The sequence below is a fragment of the Emiliania huxleyi genome (genome assembly GCF_000372725.1).
Source record: "Emiliania huxleyi CCMP1516 unplaced genomic scaffold EMIHUscaffold_1, whole genome shotgun sequence".
Taxonomy (NCBI): Eukaryota; Haptophyta; order Isochrysidales; family Noelaerhabdaceae; genus Emiliania; species Emiliania huxleyi.
In genome coordinates, this window is record NW_005202428.1 from 1,244,631 (window position 1) to 1,260,628 (window position 15,998).

Here is a 15,998-nt window from a genome sequence, read left to right on the forward strand (position 1 = left end):
CGGCTACGTCGCCGGGCTTCGAAGGAAAAGGTTTCGCTCGGCACGGCGTCGGAGAGCAAACTTCGACGTTCGTCCTATAGTGGAAGCTGGACGCACGTAGGCAAGTGGCCCATGACCAGGCGGGCTGCTGCTCAGAATCTGGGCCGTCGGCGCTCGCTCTCGCGCTCTTCATAACGGCGTTGCCCCCTCCCTCCCGCGCCGACGTTGGGCAGCCCGACCACGACAACGTCAGCGCCGCTGGCCTGCAACTCGAGGCGCCTTTGAATGAGCACGAGCCGGTGCGCGGCGGCGGCGCGGGTGATGCAGCCCAAGGTGACGGCGACGGCAGAGGGGGCGGCGCCGGCGGCGGAGGAGGCGGCAGCGGCGGCGATGGCCGCGGGGTCGGCCCGCCCGCCTTTGCTGCTGGTGCTGTGGGCATCATCACAGCTCAGCGGCGGTGTGCGACCAGGGCCAGTGGTAGACTTTCGACGCGGTGAGGCTGCTCTCTGAGCAATGACACTAGCAAGAGCATCATGTGTGTCATCGGAGTCACTTGTATTACGATACCACCACGCCGCCACGCTCGCAAGGGCCGCCTAAGCGCCTAAGCACCCTAAGCACCCCCCCGCTTAGGCCGCTTAGGCGCTTAGGCGAGTGACGGCCGGCTGCCCGGGGCCTGGCGTGCCTCCGCCGTGGGCTGAGCGCCCGGGAGAGCCACTCTGCAAGTGGTGTGCGAGCGTGTAGCCTTTAGCGTGCAGTCGGCCCGCCGGGTCCTTCCTAGGCCGGCGCCCGTCACAAAAAAAGCGCCCGTCACAGATTACCGTAGTGTCGGTTGTAATCATTAGGGCAGGGAATAAACCAACGGACGTGGGACGAACGGGTTTTCTTTTTGGGGGTAGATCTGGAAACAATCTTGGATGATGGATCGCTTGACGCTTCACCGTGTCTCTCTCTGCAGCTGCACCGCCACGCGCCCTAGCACGCGCCAGAGCGGCCCGGAACTAAATCGCCGTAGAGCCGTAGACGGTGGAGCCCGGGGCGCGGGGGGGCGGGGGGGAGGCATTTGAGCGCGATGTCCGCCTGCTCGTCCTGGTGGGGGGGCAACTACAGCGGGGCGTCACACCCGAAAGAGCCTGGAACTCTGGATAGAGACACTGAGAGGGACCCGCTCGCGGCGTCGCCATCGGCGCAACCACCTCCCACGCATTCGCAGCCGGGTCGTACCGCTCCATCGATTACATGGCAGGAAAGCAGAAACAAATGCGGGGTGGCCGTTTTGAATTCAGACCAGCTCGCCCGGCTTCGACTGCAAACGAGGTTCTTTGATGGAGATGCCCTCGGGAAAACGAGGCTCACAGCCGCTTCAAAGTCCTCTTGCAAGTCCCAGGCGAGGCTGCTTTGGGCCGCGGTTGCTTCCGCTCACCTCGCCCACTCATGCGTCTAGGGGAGGGGGGAGGGGGGGTTAGGATTGAAACAGGGGAGAGGGCGAGAGAAGGAGATCGACGAACCTTTGCATTTATTGCTCTTCCACTTGCAGCCCTTCACCCCCTTGCACTTCTTCCTTGTGGAGTGTGCGGAGCAGCCCACCTCACACTGTCTATTCTTCCACCGGCACGCCTTGTCCTTCATACATTTTTTCTTCTTTGTGAGCGCGGAGCAGCCCACCTCGCACTGTCTATTCTTCCACCGGCACGCTTCATCCTTTTTGCACTTTTTCTTTGAGGAGATCGTTGCGCAGTGCGGTAGAGGAGGCGGCGAGGCGGAGGGCGGCGGCGAGGCCGAGGTCGGAGGCGGCGCCGAGGGCGAAGCGGGGATGCACACGCAGTTGCCCCAGAGCGTCGAGTAGATGGCCTCGATTGAGCACCATGCGGTGTTATCGTTGTCGATCGTAGTGCACTCGCTGTACGTTGCGCCGTCGTAGGTGAAGGGGAAGACACAGGTTGAGCCCTCCGGAGCTGAGCCGCCTGTGGTCGTGCACGGTGCCGGAGGCGAGTCGAGCGAATCGCGGAAGTTCGCCACGGCCAGCTTGTTGTCCAGGAAGGTCTGGGCGACCATGTTGTGCTGGTCTCCGATGATCTTGCCAGAGTAGGTCGTCCAGACGTTGGACAGCCGCTGGACTCTGGGACAGTAGGTCGGACAATTGTACGCCATGATCGAGCGGAACTCGTCGTCGGGGTCCTGCCATCCGTAGCCATATCCGTCGCCTGTTGCCGGCAGACCAAGTTCCGCTCGGTCGTGATCAGCACCCATGTTGTGTCCGAGCTCGTGAAGGAACGAGAAGTAGCCCCTGTCGAGAGCGAGTGGCGTCGGCCTTTGGCCAGAGAAGGTTAGGAGGCCAGGGCTACAAGGCGACGGGCAGGACTCACGTGGCGCAATTGTAATCCGAGATCGAGAAGCCTCGCGACTCGGACCCGGTGAACTGATTGGACATGCCACAATATGCATCGTCGGTGATTATGGCTGCCACGAGATCGGCACCGTGTGCGTCGCGTCTCGTGTGGACATCGTCCATGAACCCGTCGCCATCATTCCTTAGATGGCTCAAGGTGCTGCTGAAGTTGGTCTCGACGTAGCTCGGTTCGTAGTACACATGGACGATCCTGAACCTGAGCTCGGCCGAAGTGATGCCCGAATTGTCGAGAGCGGCGTTGGACTCTTCCAGCGCTAGCTCAATGCGGTCCTCGATCGTCTGCTTGACGGAGGGAGAATCCACAGGGTCCGGACAAGTCTCGTACGAATAGCCGGCATCTGCGCACACTGCACACGGGAGGAGGAGAGTGTCAGTGTGGAGCTGAGAGGATGGAGGGCGGGCGTGCAGCTACGGTCCGAGTACGCACTGGCAGCTCTCGTGTACAGAACGAGCAGGTCGATCACGGTCCCATCGTCCACGTTTGTCATCTTTTGACGCCCAGGTGGCACCGCTCCGGGCGTATCTTCAGGGTCAGGATCATCCTTGAAGGCGGACGCGTTGCGCGCTGAGAGAAGCACCTCCCCGCTCGGGAGGGTCTTGATGCTGTAGATGGTGCCCGCCGTGGTGACCGAGCCGACGAGCCGGCCGCCGCTCGAGATGAGGAGGTTGGCGACTGAGCCGCTCTTCGCCTCGGTTCCGTGCCAAAATCGGCCGCTGTCGGTCCTCTGGGTCTTAAAGGCGGTGGTCGCTGCGCCTTCGGCGAGCTGCACGCCGACCTCCGTGACGTTGGCAAAGTCGTGCTGGGCGTTCACGTCGGCAACGTCATGCCGGGCGCTCCTGACTACCGTCTCCTGCCACGTGAGTTGGCCAAGAGCCCCGGGCACAGCCCGAGCACTGGGTTGGGAAGCCAAGCGGAGCGAGATCGCCCGGAGTGAGACCCGGCTCTCCTCGCCGCCGTGTACTGAGGCCCACATGAGGGTGAACAGGAAGAGCGCGTTCATGGCGGCAAGCGCACCTGCGCGACGTGCTCTTCGCCGCGGAACCGTTTCGAGCGGAGATTTTGCCACCACTTCACATCGGCGGGCGCTCACTCTGTGGGAAGAAAACAGTTTGCGCCTCACCGCCTCCGCCCTCGCCGCCTCCGCCCTCCTGCCCCCGCCCTCGCCACCTTCATCCTGCTCATCCGCCTCCGTCCGCCCTCGGCGGGCCGCGGCGCGACCACATCAGTATTCTTTTTGGAAGCACCAAGGCCACGCTCTCCAACGCCCTGCCCGATGGACGACGAGCGGTTCGATGGCATGTACATGAACATGGCTGGCCAGCTGGGAGGCATCGACCCGCTGCTGGACGGCTTCTTCGGCTTCCTGCGCCGCAAGACAGACTTCTTCACGGGCGCCGCCTCGGCGGACGCAGCTGAGGCGACGGTGCTCAAGGCGCTCAGCAAGAACAAAGAGCGGGCAGAGGAGGACGCGCGCGAGAAGGCGGCCAAGGAGAGGAAGCGCAAGGCGGAGGAGGAGGCGCGCCGTGCGCGAGTCGCCGCCGAGCGCGCCAAGCAGCAGAAGCAGGAGGATGAGAGCCGAATCGTCGACGTGACGGACGAGCTGGCGGCGTCAGCGAGCGGCGAGGGCGGCGCGGCGGGCGACGCGGCGGCGGGCGACGCGGCGGCGGGCGGCGCGGCCGCGGACAGCGAGGAGGGTGGTGAGGAGAGCAAGGGCCAGGCGCCAGTCAACAACGGCGGCGTCTGCGGCAACTACAGGTGGGAGCAGTCGCTCGGCGACGTGACGGTGTTTGTGGCGGTGCCCAAGGGGACAAAGGCGAAGCAGCTCAACGTGCAGATCGGGAAGAAGCGGCTGGTCGTCGGCGTGGCCGGCGCGCCGAGCGGCTGGCTGGCGGAGGTGCATAGACACGGGACCAGACCCGCTGAGCCTACTCGGTCTCTTTGTGCAGGCGCACCGAGCGGGCCGCTCGTGGAGGGGGAGCTGCACGCCGCGGTCAAGCTGGAGGCGTCGCAGCTTCGTAGATGCGGAGAGAAGACGGGCGGGCACAGCCGACCCGAAGAGGAGGGCACCGGCGGCGAAAGGGGTGGCTTGGGCCTCGAGCCCCTGCCGCCCAGCGACTTGCCGCTGGGAGCTAGACGTGGGAGCTAGACGTGGGAGTGTGCTGCCAGTTGTGGTGGCGACCGGGCTGCCTCGTCTCACTCGTGCGACGGCCGCCCTGCGCAGGACTCGTCGTGGTCGGTCGAGGACAACGCCAAGGAGGACAACCGGCTGGTGACCCTGACGCTGACAAAGATGAACGGGATGGAGTGGTGGAACCGCCTCCTTGTGGGCGACGCCGAGATTGACACGCAAAAGGTGGGAGATCAGCCGAGATCAGCCGAGATCAGATTTGAAACTCCGAGGCGCCCGGCGTCTGTCTGTCTCCTCTCTCTCCCCCTTCTCCCCTCTCCCCTCTCTCCTGAGCTCGGCGAGGCCACGCCCTCCGAGCTTGGCCGAGGTCCGAAAACGGCCCCCCCTTGCGAGCAGGTGGAGCCGGAGAACTCGAAGCTCTCCGACCTCGACGGCGAGACGCGCCAGGCGCGAGATCTCGCCGATATCTCCCCGATATCTCCCCGAGAGTCGCCCCGAGAGTCGCCGAGAGCCGCCGAGAGCCGCCGAACTCAGCGACGCGCGCCGGGCGCACTGCGCCTCAGAGAGAGGGTCGAGAGAAGCCGCCCCTCCCTCTCCCCTTGAGGGGCGGGCAGCCGCGAGAGGCCACATCCGCCCTCCTCCCCTCCCCTCCCCTCCCCCTACCCCTCGCCGCTCCTCACCTCTCCCCCTCCGCCTCTCCCTCTGCCGCCAGACCGTCGAGAAGATGATGTACGATCAGCGGCAAAAGGCGGCCGGGCTGCCCACCGCCGACGAGCAGAACAAGCAGGACATGCTGAAGCGCTTCATGGAGCAGCACCCGGAGATGGACTTCTCCAAGGCCAAGATTTGCTGAGCCCGGGCTCGTGCCGGAGGCGGCGGCGGTGCGAGCGGCGTGCCGAGACACGCAGACGGCGGACCGCGTCATCTGCACGTTGGATTACTTCCTTGGGGTGAAGATCCGTTCGCCGCGGTGTGCACACCGTCGTGTTTCGGTTCTTGGAGCGCGCACATCCATCGAGGGATGCGCCCACCAACGACACACTCTTCTTCTCGAGCAACATATTGTACAAACGGTTGCGCGCGACACGTCCGCCGGATTCGGCACACAAGGACAAACAACAAACAACTCTCACAAGGAAAGACGAAAGACGAAAAGAAAGGAAAGCCGACCCAAGGGAGGGATGGGGGGAGGACGGCACGCCGCCACCACACAGGGATTTTTTAAGGAGAGGGGTGAGGTGCACTAGCCGTCGCCCACCCTTGGGCGTCCGCCTCTTCCTATCTCTCTTCGCAGTCTCTCTCCGATTCTCGCTGCGACCTTCGTGCCACCTCGCGGTCGCCCCCTTCTCGTCGTGCTCTCCCTTGTCGCTTCTTCCTCTGTCGCGTCGCTCTCCTCTGTCTCGTTCTGCGACGCCGCCGCCGCCTGCCGGTCCCTTGTTCTCGCGGCTTCTTTCGGCACACAAGGAGCGCCACCAATCGTGCGCGGCAGTGTATTTCTTTCTCGCTGCTGCCGTTGTCCAACGATGGCGACTCCACTGGCCGACGCAGCCGTCGATCATACGTCAAAGCTTGTTGGCGAGGCGCTCTACATCATCCAGCGCGACGTCGTCAAGCTCACGCTGCTCGCGCTCGGAGCCGCGGGCGTGCGCGTGGTCCGGCGCAACCTCCTGCCACTCCTGCGGCTAAGCCCGCCGGGCCTTGTGGCGAGCGGCGCGGTGCTCGTCGCGCTGGTGGCCGCCTGGGCGCTCGGCCCCGCGCACGCCGCCGCGCAGGCGAGTGATGGCGACAGAGGCGGCGCTGCCGCTGCCGCTCCTCCGGCGCGGCAGCCGCTCGGAGCGATCGCCCTCCTGGCCGCCGCGCTGGTGATAGACCGGCTCGACCTGCTCGTGAAGCTGCGCGACGTGCTACTTAGCCAGGCCCACACACTCGCAGCCACCGCCCTGCCTGCGCTCCGCCGCCTGCTCGGCCTCGCAGCCGAGGCGCCGCCCCCGCGAAGAATCTCGGCGCCGCACTGGCTGCGCCTCGCCGGCGCGTGCGGGACTGTCGGAGGGTGTGCCGCAGTCGTGCGTGCCGCGGCGGCGCGGCGGCGAGCTGCGGCGCTGCTGCTGCTCGAGCAGCAGAGGCGCGGGTCGGGCCCACTCGCAGCGCTCAGGCGACTGCTCGCGCGGCTGCCGCCGGCGGCGGGACGGTGAGGATTCCTCATTCCCAGCCAGTATCGTTAGAGAGTAGTACCGGCCAGTCGTCTGCGCGCGTAGTCAATCAAAATATCCACATAGGAATGTGGGCCCTTGTAGTTTGAGACCGCGATGAAAATGCATGCGGCTTTACAGTTTAAAGATTAAAAGGAGAGTTTACACCAGTCACGACCGGCGGAGGGGGTGTGCGGCGTGTGGGAGAACACACCGTGTGCCACCCCTCTGTCGGGAATAAATAAATAAATAAATAAAACGGGCACGCCAAACGAGGGGTGGGAGAAGGACAGACAGGGTCCCCACCTGCACGAGCAGGATCTTGTAAGGACGATCAGGGAGACCCTGCCCTGCGGGGTATCGCGTTTCTTTTAGTACGCTTTGTAAATTCTTTAGAGGGGCGCTGTTCGTTTGAGCTGCAAGCAATGGCGGACTCGGACTCCCCTCTCGTCACCGCCCGGCGCAGCCGTCGCCGCGGCGCCGAGGAGCGCGCTGGACACGAGAACTCCCCGCCTGCTCCCCAGGTCTCCCAGGCGGCGAGCTCCAAGCTGTGGGCGGACGGCGCCCACACCCCGTGCGACTTGGCAAAGGAGCCGGCCAAGAAGGTGCTGGAGCTGGCCGAGACGACGCTCACCGCCGAGGAGCTTGCAGCGGTACGGATGCAGCGGTCGGCCCGCACCGCCGCGCAGCAGGCGGCCAAGGAGGCTGCGGGGGAGGAGCTGGTCAAGGCAGGCCGGCGCTTCTCCGAGGTGCTGAGAAGGCGCCGCAGCACGGCAAAGCAGGCGGCGCGCGCCGCCGCCGAGGCGGAGGCGCGGCACAACCACATTCAGAGGGCGACCTCAGCCGCCATGCGCGCCGCCGACACGGCGGCTCGGACCAAGGCGGAGGCGGAGGCGAGGATGAGGATGGAGGGGTCGAGGCGGGCGGCGCGGGAGGTCGAGTCGCTCGCGGCGGCGGAGGAGGCGGCGCGCAAGATGGCCGAGGTGGATCTGCCCGCCGCCGCGGCGGAGGCGACGGCGGCGGCGACGGCGGCCGAGGTCCGGATGAAGGACGCGATGGTCTCCGCCGCGGACGCGGCTCTCGAGGAGGTGGAGGCGGCCAAGGTGCGGCACGCCAAGGCGACTGCCGCACGGCAGGCGGCGGCGGCGGCCCTCGCCGCGACGGAGGAGGAGATGCGGGTCAAGGTGTGCGGCGCCCCTCTGGCCCTCTCTCTTGCCTGGCCAACTCGCAAGAGCTGCGCCCTCTAGCGCCCCACACACCCCTCGCCACGCCCCACACACCCCGAGGCCCGCCCCGCGCTCCTCGAGACCACCCGAGAGTTGTCCGAGGCCCTGTCCGAGGCCCCTGCTCCTCGCGTGCCCGCGTCAGATTGCAGCTGCGCAGCGGCAGCTGCGCGCCGCGGAGGACTTTGAGGCGGCGAGGCTGGCGGCGGTGGGCGCGGCGGAGGCGGTGGCGGAGGAAGCTGTGGCGGCTGCCAACAGCGAGGTTGTGGCTGAGAAGATGCTAGAGGTGGCAAAGGATGCGGCCGCCAGCGCCGCCGCGCAGGAGGCTGCGGCCGCCGCGGCGCTCGAAGCGGCGGCAGCAGAGACCCGCGCAACCAGGGAGGCGGCGGCGGTGGCGGCGGGGTACATGGAGGCGGCCAAGATTGCGTCGCGCCGGCTCGCGTGCGGCGCCCTAAAGCCCGCGACCTCCCCGCCGCTCTTGCGGCAAGAGACGGCTCCGTCGGTTCTGCTGCACGAGCAGGGCAGCCGCCGCCAGGGCCGGCCGCCGCCGCCGTCGCCGCCGCCGCCGCCGCCGCCGCCGCCGCCGCCTCCTCCTCCTCCGGCTCCTCCTCCTCCGGCGAGCGCGTGGGAGAAGCTGCGACAGGGGGGCGCTCGATCGGGCCCATGCATCGAGTCCGGCGACCAGCCGCCCCTGCTTGGAGTGGAGGAGGCGGCGGAGGAGGCGGAGGAGGCGGCGGCTGCCGCGGCGGAGCTCGCGTCGATGCTTCCGTCCGTCCCGGCGCACGCGCCCATCCCAGGCGGCATCCGAGCGAAGCACGGCACCGTGCGGGCAAAGGCGCTGGCGGCGATTTATGCCGTCGAGGCCTCCCGCTCTGCCTTGGAATCAGCTTTGGCGGCTGCAGGGCTGAAGCCAGCTTCCTGACCACAGTGTGACCTCAGCAGCACGCAGCAGAAACCTCGATGCACGCCCCTTACGGTTTACGCATGGTCACAGAGTGACAGAGAGAATGTGCACATGAGAGTGGGAGTGAGGTCACGGTCAGGGGCTCAGCCGGGGGGGCGGGCCCGTGTGCGAGGAAACTTTACATGTCGGCTGGCGCAAAACTATTCACAGCTAATGAAAACCGGATGAAAAACTCTCGGGCCTCTTCCGTGGGGTGATATGTCTGACGTGTGAGGTGACGAACGTATAAAGCCCCGTACGTGACAACCCCGCGCCGTACCACGACTCACGACGTCACTCGTCACGCGCCCCGGCGGTCCGCGCCGCGAGCGCGGCGTCCGGCGTGGGTGCGCGGTGCGGCCCCTGCGCCGCCGGAGCCGGGCCCACCGGGGGGTGCGGGACCATGCGCGACCGCGCGCGCGCGCGCGGAGGCGCACAAGCGCCAGGCGGGAGGCCTCGAGTACGGTGCGAGAGCGTAGACGCTAGAGCGTGCCGCCCGTGCCTCAGCTCGCCTTCCGTGGCGCGGCGGCGCGCACGCGCTCTCAGCCGCGCCCCCTAGTTGCGAGGGGGTCTGCCGAGGAAGCCGGTGCAGTTTGGCGCGCCGCAATGGCAACGTTGGGCCACCTTCGGGTCGCCCGACCATTTGACCGAATAGTTGTACGAGAGCTCCTCCCCCTCGGCGATCTCCATGCGCGCGAAGAGGCCGAGGCGCGGCACGCGCTGCACGTACCACTTCTCCACCTGCAGGTTGGGCGAGCAGCTGTGGTTGATGAAGCGCGCCACGTTGCCCTTGCGCGACGCGTCGACGATCTCGTACGGGTTGAGCGCCATGAAGTACATGTGCTGATAGCGCGAGAGCGAGCGCTTGCGCTCCTCCCACGTGCCCTCGTCAATCACCTCCCCAACGTACTCGATGACGAGCTCGCCCTGCGAGATGCTGCGCGTCGCCTTAGACTCAGGCAAGACTCATGAGCAATTCACGATCGGGAGCCATCCACCGCGCGAGATGCGGCGCGTCGCCTTGACGCCCCACCCCTTGGTCTCGGTCAGGAAGAGCGCCACCGGCGGCGCCTCCTGCGTCGACAGCTCGCGGTTCGCGCACAGCTTGCCGCACGGGCACGTCGCCGCGTCGCACTCCTGCTGCGAGGCGCGGTTCTGGCAGCGGTGGTCGCAGCCGCCAGTCGCCAGCGAGCAGAGGCAGGGACCCACGTCGGTGGCCGGCAGCATCTCGCGCGGCCGACCGTGCGCGTACACCGAGCGGCGGATCTCCTTGTACGCCGGCGGGCCGAACCCGCCCCGCGGCGTGATCTGGTGCGAGCGCAGCTCGTGGAGCACGTCGGCGGGCAGCTCGAAGGGCCGCTCCTCCGCCCCGGCGGGCAGCCCGAGCCCGCGCCGCGGCAGCTTGGCCGTGCGCAGGCCGGCGAGGGCGTGCAACGTGTCTCGCACGTCGTTCGGTGCGAGAGTGAGCAGCGGGGCGGCGACCTCGCTGTCTGCAGCAGCCGCCTGCGCGGCCACCAGCGCCTGCGCGGCCGGCGGCAACCAAGGGTCCGGCGCGTTGAGGCCCTTGGGCGTGTTGTGCGCGCATCGGCGGCAGAGCATCGAGCAGTGCGTCATCTGCAGCTCCACCTCGCCCGCGCCGCTTGTGCGGTGCAGGCACGAGTGGTGGTGCGCCTATTGTCTCGTGACTGATGAGTGCCGGTGTACTGCTAACGAATGGTGCAGGCACGAGTGCTGGCGGTGCCGTGCAGCAGCGCACGCACATCTGCATGCCGCGACCGTACTTGGCCTCCTCCGGCCCACCGCACGTGTGGCACCTGCTCACACAAGAGGCCGTGAAGAAAGAGCAGCGCCTCTTCACGCCAGCCGCGCGTGGCAGCACGCCAATGCCGCGCACAACACAGCAAACCGCGCGCGCTGTCGCCGCCGCCGCGCGCGCTGTCGCCGGCGCCAGCGCCGGCGCCGCCGCAATTGTCGCCACAGCTGTCAGCCTCACCGGCCCCGCCGGCCCCGCCGCCGCCACAAGCCACGCCGCCGCCATAGGCCCCGCCGCTCCCGCCCCCGCCCCCGCCGCCGCCGCCTCCGCCCTCGCCTCCTTCACCGCAGCCGGCGTCGCTGGAGCCAACCTCGGAAAGGGGCATCCTCTCCACCACCGCCTCCACCTCGACCTCTTCGTCCTCCGACCCCGCCAGCGCCGCCGTCCCCTCCCCCATCGACTCTACAGCTGCGGCCGACGCAACCTCCGCCGCCTTTGCCGCTGCTGCCTCCTCCGCCGCCGTCGTGCTTGCCGCCGCCGCCGCCGCCGCCGCCCTCGCCGCCGCCGCCCTCGCCGCCGCCTCCTTTGCCGCCGCCCTCGCCTCCCCCCTCGCCGCCGCCCTGGCCGCCGCCTTGGCCGCCGCCGCCTCGGCCGCCCTGGCCGCCTTTGGGAAGGGCTGCAGCGAGGCGAGCAGGCAGGCCGGGTGAAACATCTTGCCGCAGTGCCGCGCCTGGAGAGGAAGCCCGGCCGCCCTTCACCCGGCCAAGTCTGCGAGGCAGAGTCTGCCGAGGCAAAGTCTACCGACTCTGGTCCGCAGGGCCGCCACACGACCGCCGATCCCGCCGGTGGGTGTGCGGGTCGACGGCGGTGGGTGTGCGGGTCGACGGCGGTGGGTGTGCGGGTCGACGGCGGTGGGTGTGCGGGGCGACGGCGGTGGGTGGATGCAGAGTGGCGGTGTGGTGCTCTCGGAGCCGACTTGTCCAGACAGGGGAGCGTGCTGCTCTCTGAGGAGCCACTACGCGTGCACCGCGCACTGCTGCAGCTCGTCGCGCGCCGCCCACTTCTTGCAGCCGAAGCAGCGGTACCGCCGGGCGAGGCAGTCTGCGCAGCGCCACTTTGCGCGCTCGTCGTGCGGGGGCGGGTTGTTCAGAGGCACGCACTCGATGTGGAAGGAGCGGCGGCACGGCCCTGCGGAAGGCATGCCGCGCGTGCGGAGGGGAGGGGGGGAGGGGGGCGGAGGGGGCGCCACCGCCGCGGTCTCAGGGCTTGAGCGCACCGTCGCAGCAGACCAGCCGCCCCACCTCCTCGCAGAGGGCGCACACGTCCTCCGAGTTGTCGCCGCGCCCGCCCTCGTCCTGCGGCGGAGACGGAGGCCGCTGAGAGGCATGAGGGAGGGAGATGAGAGAGAGAGATGAGATGAGAGAGGGATAGAGATGAGGAGAGGGAGAGAGGGAGGGAGAGAGAGATGATAACGAGAGAGTGGAGCAAGAGAGAGAGAGAGAGAGAGAGAGAGAGAGAGAGAGAGAGAGAGAGAGAGAGAGAGAGCAGAGAGAGAGAGAGAGCAGAGAGAGAGAGAGGCGTAGTCCCGGCTCCTCCAGTGCACGAGCCCGCTTGCCTCCCGCCTGACGCGCCCGCAGCCGGCCGGCGGACCGGTCGATCCACTCGTCCCACTTTGCAGGCCAGCCCTGGTAGTGCACGCGCACGCTGCTCTCGGAGGAGAGGAGCACCTGTGGGTGCACGAAGGGGCAGCTGTGACTACACCCCATCCCAAGAGCTGCGGTCCGAGGAGAGAAGGAGCTGCCCCGAGGGGCGGAGACGAGAGCTGGGGTTGGGTGGGCGGGTGGGCGGGCGGGGATGGTGGTGGCGGGGTGGTGGTGTGGGGGGGAGGGGGGGAGGGGAGAAGAGGCAGACGCGCAGAGGGGGAGAGGCGTGGCGCGTACCTTTGAAGCACACCACTTTCCCTCGAGGTCGAGCGCCTCGACGACTGAGCCGATCTGCCAGTCGTCGGGCATCCGCTCCGTCCCCCAGCCGCGGTGCGGCCGGATTCGCGCCGACGCCTGCAGCGACCGGGCGTGGGAACGGTGGCGATGGCAGCAGAGGAAAAGACAGACATTGCAGCAGCGATTGCAGCAGCGGCGGTGGCTGCTGCTGCGGCGGTGGCTGCTGCGGTGGCGGCAGCTTAATTTCGGCGTTTGGGAAATGGCGGCGCGCGCGAGCGGCAGCTGGCTGGGCAGTGGCGCCGAGGGAGGCGGCGAGCGTGGGCACTAGCTGCGAGTGCGTGTGCGAGTGCCTGAGGCAGCCACTCATCATAGCTGTCGCTCCAGCCGTCAAAGTGGAGGAGCACGCTCAGCCCCTCCGACGCCTGCTGCACCACACGCGCCGGGTACCACTGCCCCTCGAGGTCGAGCGCCTCCACGAGGTCGCCCACGCGGAGCAGCTTCACGGGTGCCATGTCGGCCCCAGCACCATGCAGCTTTGAGAGGCCACACAGAGTGCGCGAAAAAGAATTTTACCTCTTCGCGAGCGCGTGGATTCGCGTACGCACGCGTTATATCTATCTATCTCTATCTTTCCCGCCTTTGGATTAGGCCGCACAGGGCCGGGAATCATCTGTAGAGGCACGAGTGTTCGAAGAGAGAGTGGACCTGAGCAACAACATGACCTGTAGGCAAATGATCGGAGTGGGGGTCAGAAATGAGAGAGATTTTTAGCAATACTTGTTTGTTGTCAGAAATGTGGTCCTTGCGCGAGGGGAGCTCGATAGACTCGAGGGGCCAGGATACGCCGCGAGGAGGACGGAGTTGCGCCGAAAGGCGAAAGAAGCTGCGAGAACAAGGCTCAAGGGACCGGCAGGCGGCGGCGTCGCAGGACGAGGCAGAAGAGAACGACGCGACAGAGGAGGAAATGACAAGGGAGAGAACGACGAGAGTGGGACGACCGCGAGGTGGCATGAAGGTTGCAGCGAGAAGCGGCGAGAGACTGCGAAGAGAGATAGGAAGAGGCAGACTCCCTAGGGTGGGCGACGGCTAGCACCACACTCTCTCTCTCCACACTCCTCTCCTTAAAATCCCTGTGTGGTGGCGGCGTGTCCTCCCATCCCTCCCTTTGGTTCTCTGTTTTCTTTCTTTCTTTTTCGCACTGGCACTAACACAGGCGAAAAAGAAATAAGCTGGGCTTCCCTTCAGGCTGCTGCAAAGGCGGCTGCTCAGGCGGCCGCTCAGGCCGCTCAGGCGGCCGCTCTCGGACGGTACAGGTTGGTCAACGCTTGGTTCTATCCACGCGGCGACTGGTACACCTTCTACTGGGATGGCAGCTCGGCCGACAAGGTCGCAAGGCGCGCTACCTACCCGACGCTCGAGCACGACGACCACGACCCCGGCCCCCTCGCAGAGCGCATCAGGCGCGACAAGCGCGAGGCGTCCCACCGCTCCTCCGACGACTCCTCCTCCGACCGCGACTCGTGCGGCACCGGCTCCACTAGCGAGGCGAATGACATATTCGACACCCTCGAAGACCATCTCGGCTACGGTTCCGACTCCGGCTCCGGCTGGTAGTCGACAAGCTGCCGAGCGCAAATCACTCTGTGTGACACATTTCTTGTTGGCTTCTAAAAATCTCTCTCTCTAATGGACACCACACTGCACTCGACTGCACGCCCCACACCACCACTCCACACTCGCTTGCGGGAGGAAAATTCTTCCCTTCTTGCAGGGAGACTTCTTTTGTTTAAATTCTCTGCCAGTCCGCGCCAGTCCGCGCCCTTGTCGTGCCAGTGTGCTGTGAGAGAGGCTTATTTTAAGAATTCTTCCCTTCGTGCGAAGAGCAAGCGCCCGCTCGCCGTGCGATGGACAAGGCAGGCACCGCCTCCAAGGCAGGCACCGCCTCCAAGGCAGGCACCGCCTCCAAGGCAGGCGCCTCCAAGGTGGGCTCCTCCTCCGCGTCCGCCGCCGACGGCAAGTCGATGCACGCCATGTCGCACGCGATCGGCATCGCCATCGCGCGGCTCGACAACCAGGCGACGGTGGCCGACGTGTCTGCCTACGCCGAGGAGGCGCGCACGAATGCCGCGGCAGCGCGCGCGCGCCGGGCCGCCCCTCCAGCGTGCCCGCCCGCCTCCGCCGCAGGCGCGCGTGTGCCTCGGCCTCGACACGGAGATCCTCGCGGCGGCGATGATGATCGCTCAGATGCTCATCATGGAGCACTCGCTCGCTTGGCGCGCGCCGGCACCCTGCCCGCCCGCGGCCCTTTCCCCCGCGCCACCAGCCCGCCTCGCGCGCGCGCAGGCACGCCTCGCTCACCATCGGCTACTCGACCGGCGCCAAGCTGCTCTGCGACGACCGCTTCTTTCTCGCAGACATCTGCGACTACCTCACCGACGCGTACTCGCTCGACCAGCTCAAGGCGAGCGACTCCGCGCGAGAGCGCACACGCGCGCACACGCGCGCGCGCGCGAGCACACGTCAACAGCGAATGCGCACGCACGCACGCACACGCACACAAACCCACACGCACGCGCAAACCCGCACGACACAGACCACGCCTCGGCGTGTTCGCCGGGGGGCCTTCCCACCGACCCTCGCCCCGCCGACCCCCGCCCCGCAGGCGGGCGAGAAGCTCGCCCTCTCCGACCCCGACCGCCTCATCGGGGCGCAAGAGCGCGTCCGCATCTTTCGGAACGAGCTCATCCAGGCGCCAGACAGCTCCCACACACCTCCCACACACCTCCCACACACCTCCCACACACCTCCCACACACCTCCCCACACCTCCCCCACACCGCCCACACACCTCCCACACACCTCCCACACACCTCCCACACACCGCCCACCCCCCTTTCCACACCTCCCACACACCTCGGAGACCACCTCCCCATCGAGCGGGCCGGCGAGACTCTCGCCAACTGCCCTCGCCGCTGCTTGCCCTCACTCCCCCCCCTGCTGCTGCTGCAGCTCCTCGTCGCAAACATCGGCGGCCTCCCGGACAACCTCGGCGTCGCGCCGTCGGACAACTTCCACGTCCTCATCGTCGACGACTCGCCGATCGTGCGCGCGCTCCACCTCAACTTGGTAAAGACGTGTGCGCCGGGCGCGACGGTGCACGCAGTCGACAAGGTCGCCCGCCCCCGCCCCCGCCCCTCCGCCCCGCCGCCCCCGCCCCTCCCTCCCCCCCGCCTCCCCCGCCCCTCCGCTCCTCCTCCCGCCCCGTCGCCCCCGCCCCTACCCTCCTCCCCGTCGCCTCCTCCTCCCGCCCTCGCCCCTAGCCTCCTCCCCTCCACTCCTCCTCGTCGCCCCCGACTCCACCTCGGCTCCCACCTCGGCTCCGCCTCGGCTCCGCCTCGCCAGGTCGAGCTCGCAATCCAGTACGTCGACCGGA

At 67.5% G+C, this 15,998-nt stretch overlaps 5 protein-coding genes across 5 annotated transcripts in view; 2 read left to right on the plus strand and 3 right to left on the minus strand.

Moving 5' to 3' along the window:
- Positions 1–954: 954 nt before the first annotated feature.
- Positions 955–3,390, minus strand: EMIHUDRAFT_94966 (hypothetical protein; the record flags this gene model as incomplete). Its single annotated transcript, XM_005794105.1, has 4 exons — positions 955–1,068; positions 1,645–2,290; positions 2,346–2,727; positions 2,817–3,390. The coding sequence occupies 4 exons, from the start codon at positions 3,388–3,390 to the stop codon at positions 955–957; spliced, it is 1,716 nt and encodes a 571-aa protein (XP_005794162.1).
- Positions 3,391–3,650: 260 nt separating this feature from the next.
- EMIHUDRAFT_447450 (hypothetical protein) lies at positions 3,651–5,604 on the plus strand. Its single transcript, XM_005794106.1, has 5 exons — positions 3,651–3,978; positions 4,093–4,284; positions 4,612–4,743; positions 4,915–4,965; positions 5,231–5,604. The coding sequence occupies exons 1-5, from the start codon at positions 3,664–3,666 to the stop codon at positions 5,369–5,371; spliced, it is 831 nt and encodes a 276-aa protein (XP_005794163.1). The 5' UTR covers positions 3,651–3,663; the 3' UTR covers positions 5,372–5,604.
- A 3,488-nt stretch (positions 5,605–9,092) lies between these two features.
- EMIHUDRAFT_425757 (hypothetical protein) lies at positions 9,093–10,771 on the minus strand. The gene is made up of 4 exons (XM_005794107.1): positions 10,755–10,771; positions 10,615–10,687; positions 9,894–10,544; positions 9,093–9,821 (listed from the first exon to the last, which is right to left on the minus strand). The coding sequence occupies exons 2-4, from the start codon at positions 10,639–10,641 to the stop codon at positions 9,429–9,431; spliced, it is 1,071 nt and encodes a 356-aa protein (XP_005794164.1). The 5' UTR covers positions 10,642–10,687; positions 10,755–10,771; the 3' UTR covers positions 9,093–9,428.
- An 870-nt stretch (positions 10,772–11,641) lies between these two features.
- Positions 11,642–13,078, minus strand: EMIHUDRAFT_194217 (hypothetical protein; the record flags this gene model as incomplete). Its single annotated transcript, XM_005794108.1, has 4 exons — positions 11,642–11,814; positions 11,903–11,981; positions 12,567–12,683; positions 12,971–13,078. The coding sequence occupies 4 exons, from the start codon at positions 13,076–13,078 to the stop codon at positions 11,642–11,644; spliced, it is 477 nt and encodes a 158-aa protein (XP_005794165.1).
- Positions 13,079–14,470: 1,392 nt separating this feature from the next.
- The window catches only part of DUR1 (tentative urea transporter), a gene marked incomplete at both ends in the record, with an annotated part of 1,954 nt that continues 426 nt past the window's right edge, over positions 14,471–15,998 (plus strand). Inside the window, 3 exons of the mRNA XM_005794109.1 lie at positions 14,471–14,647; positions 15,229–15,285; positions 15,575–15,718. Coding sequence (XP_005794166.1) covers positions 14,471–14,647; positions 15,229–15,285; positions 15,575–15,718 — 378 coding nt within the window. The remainder of the gene's footprint in view (positions 14,648–15,228; positions 15,286–15,574; positions 15,719–15,998) is intronic.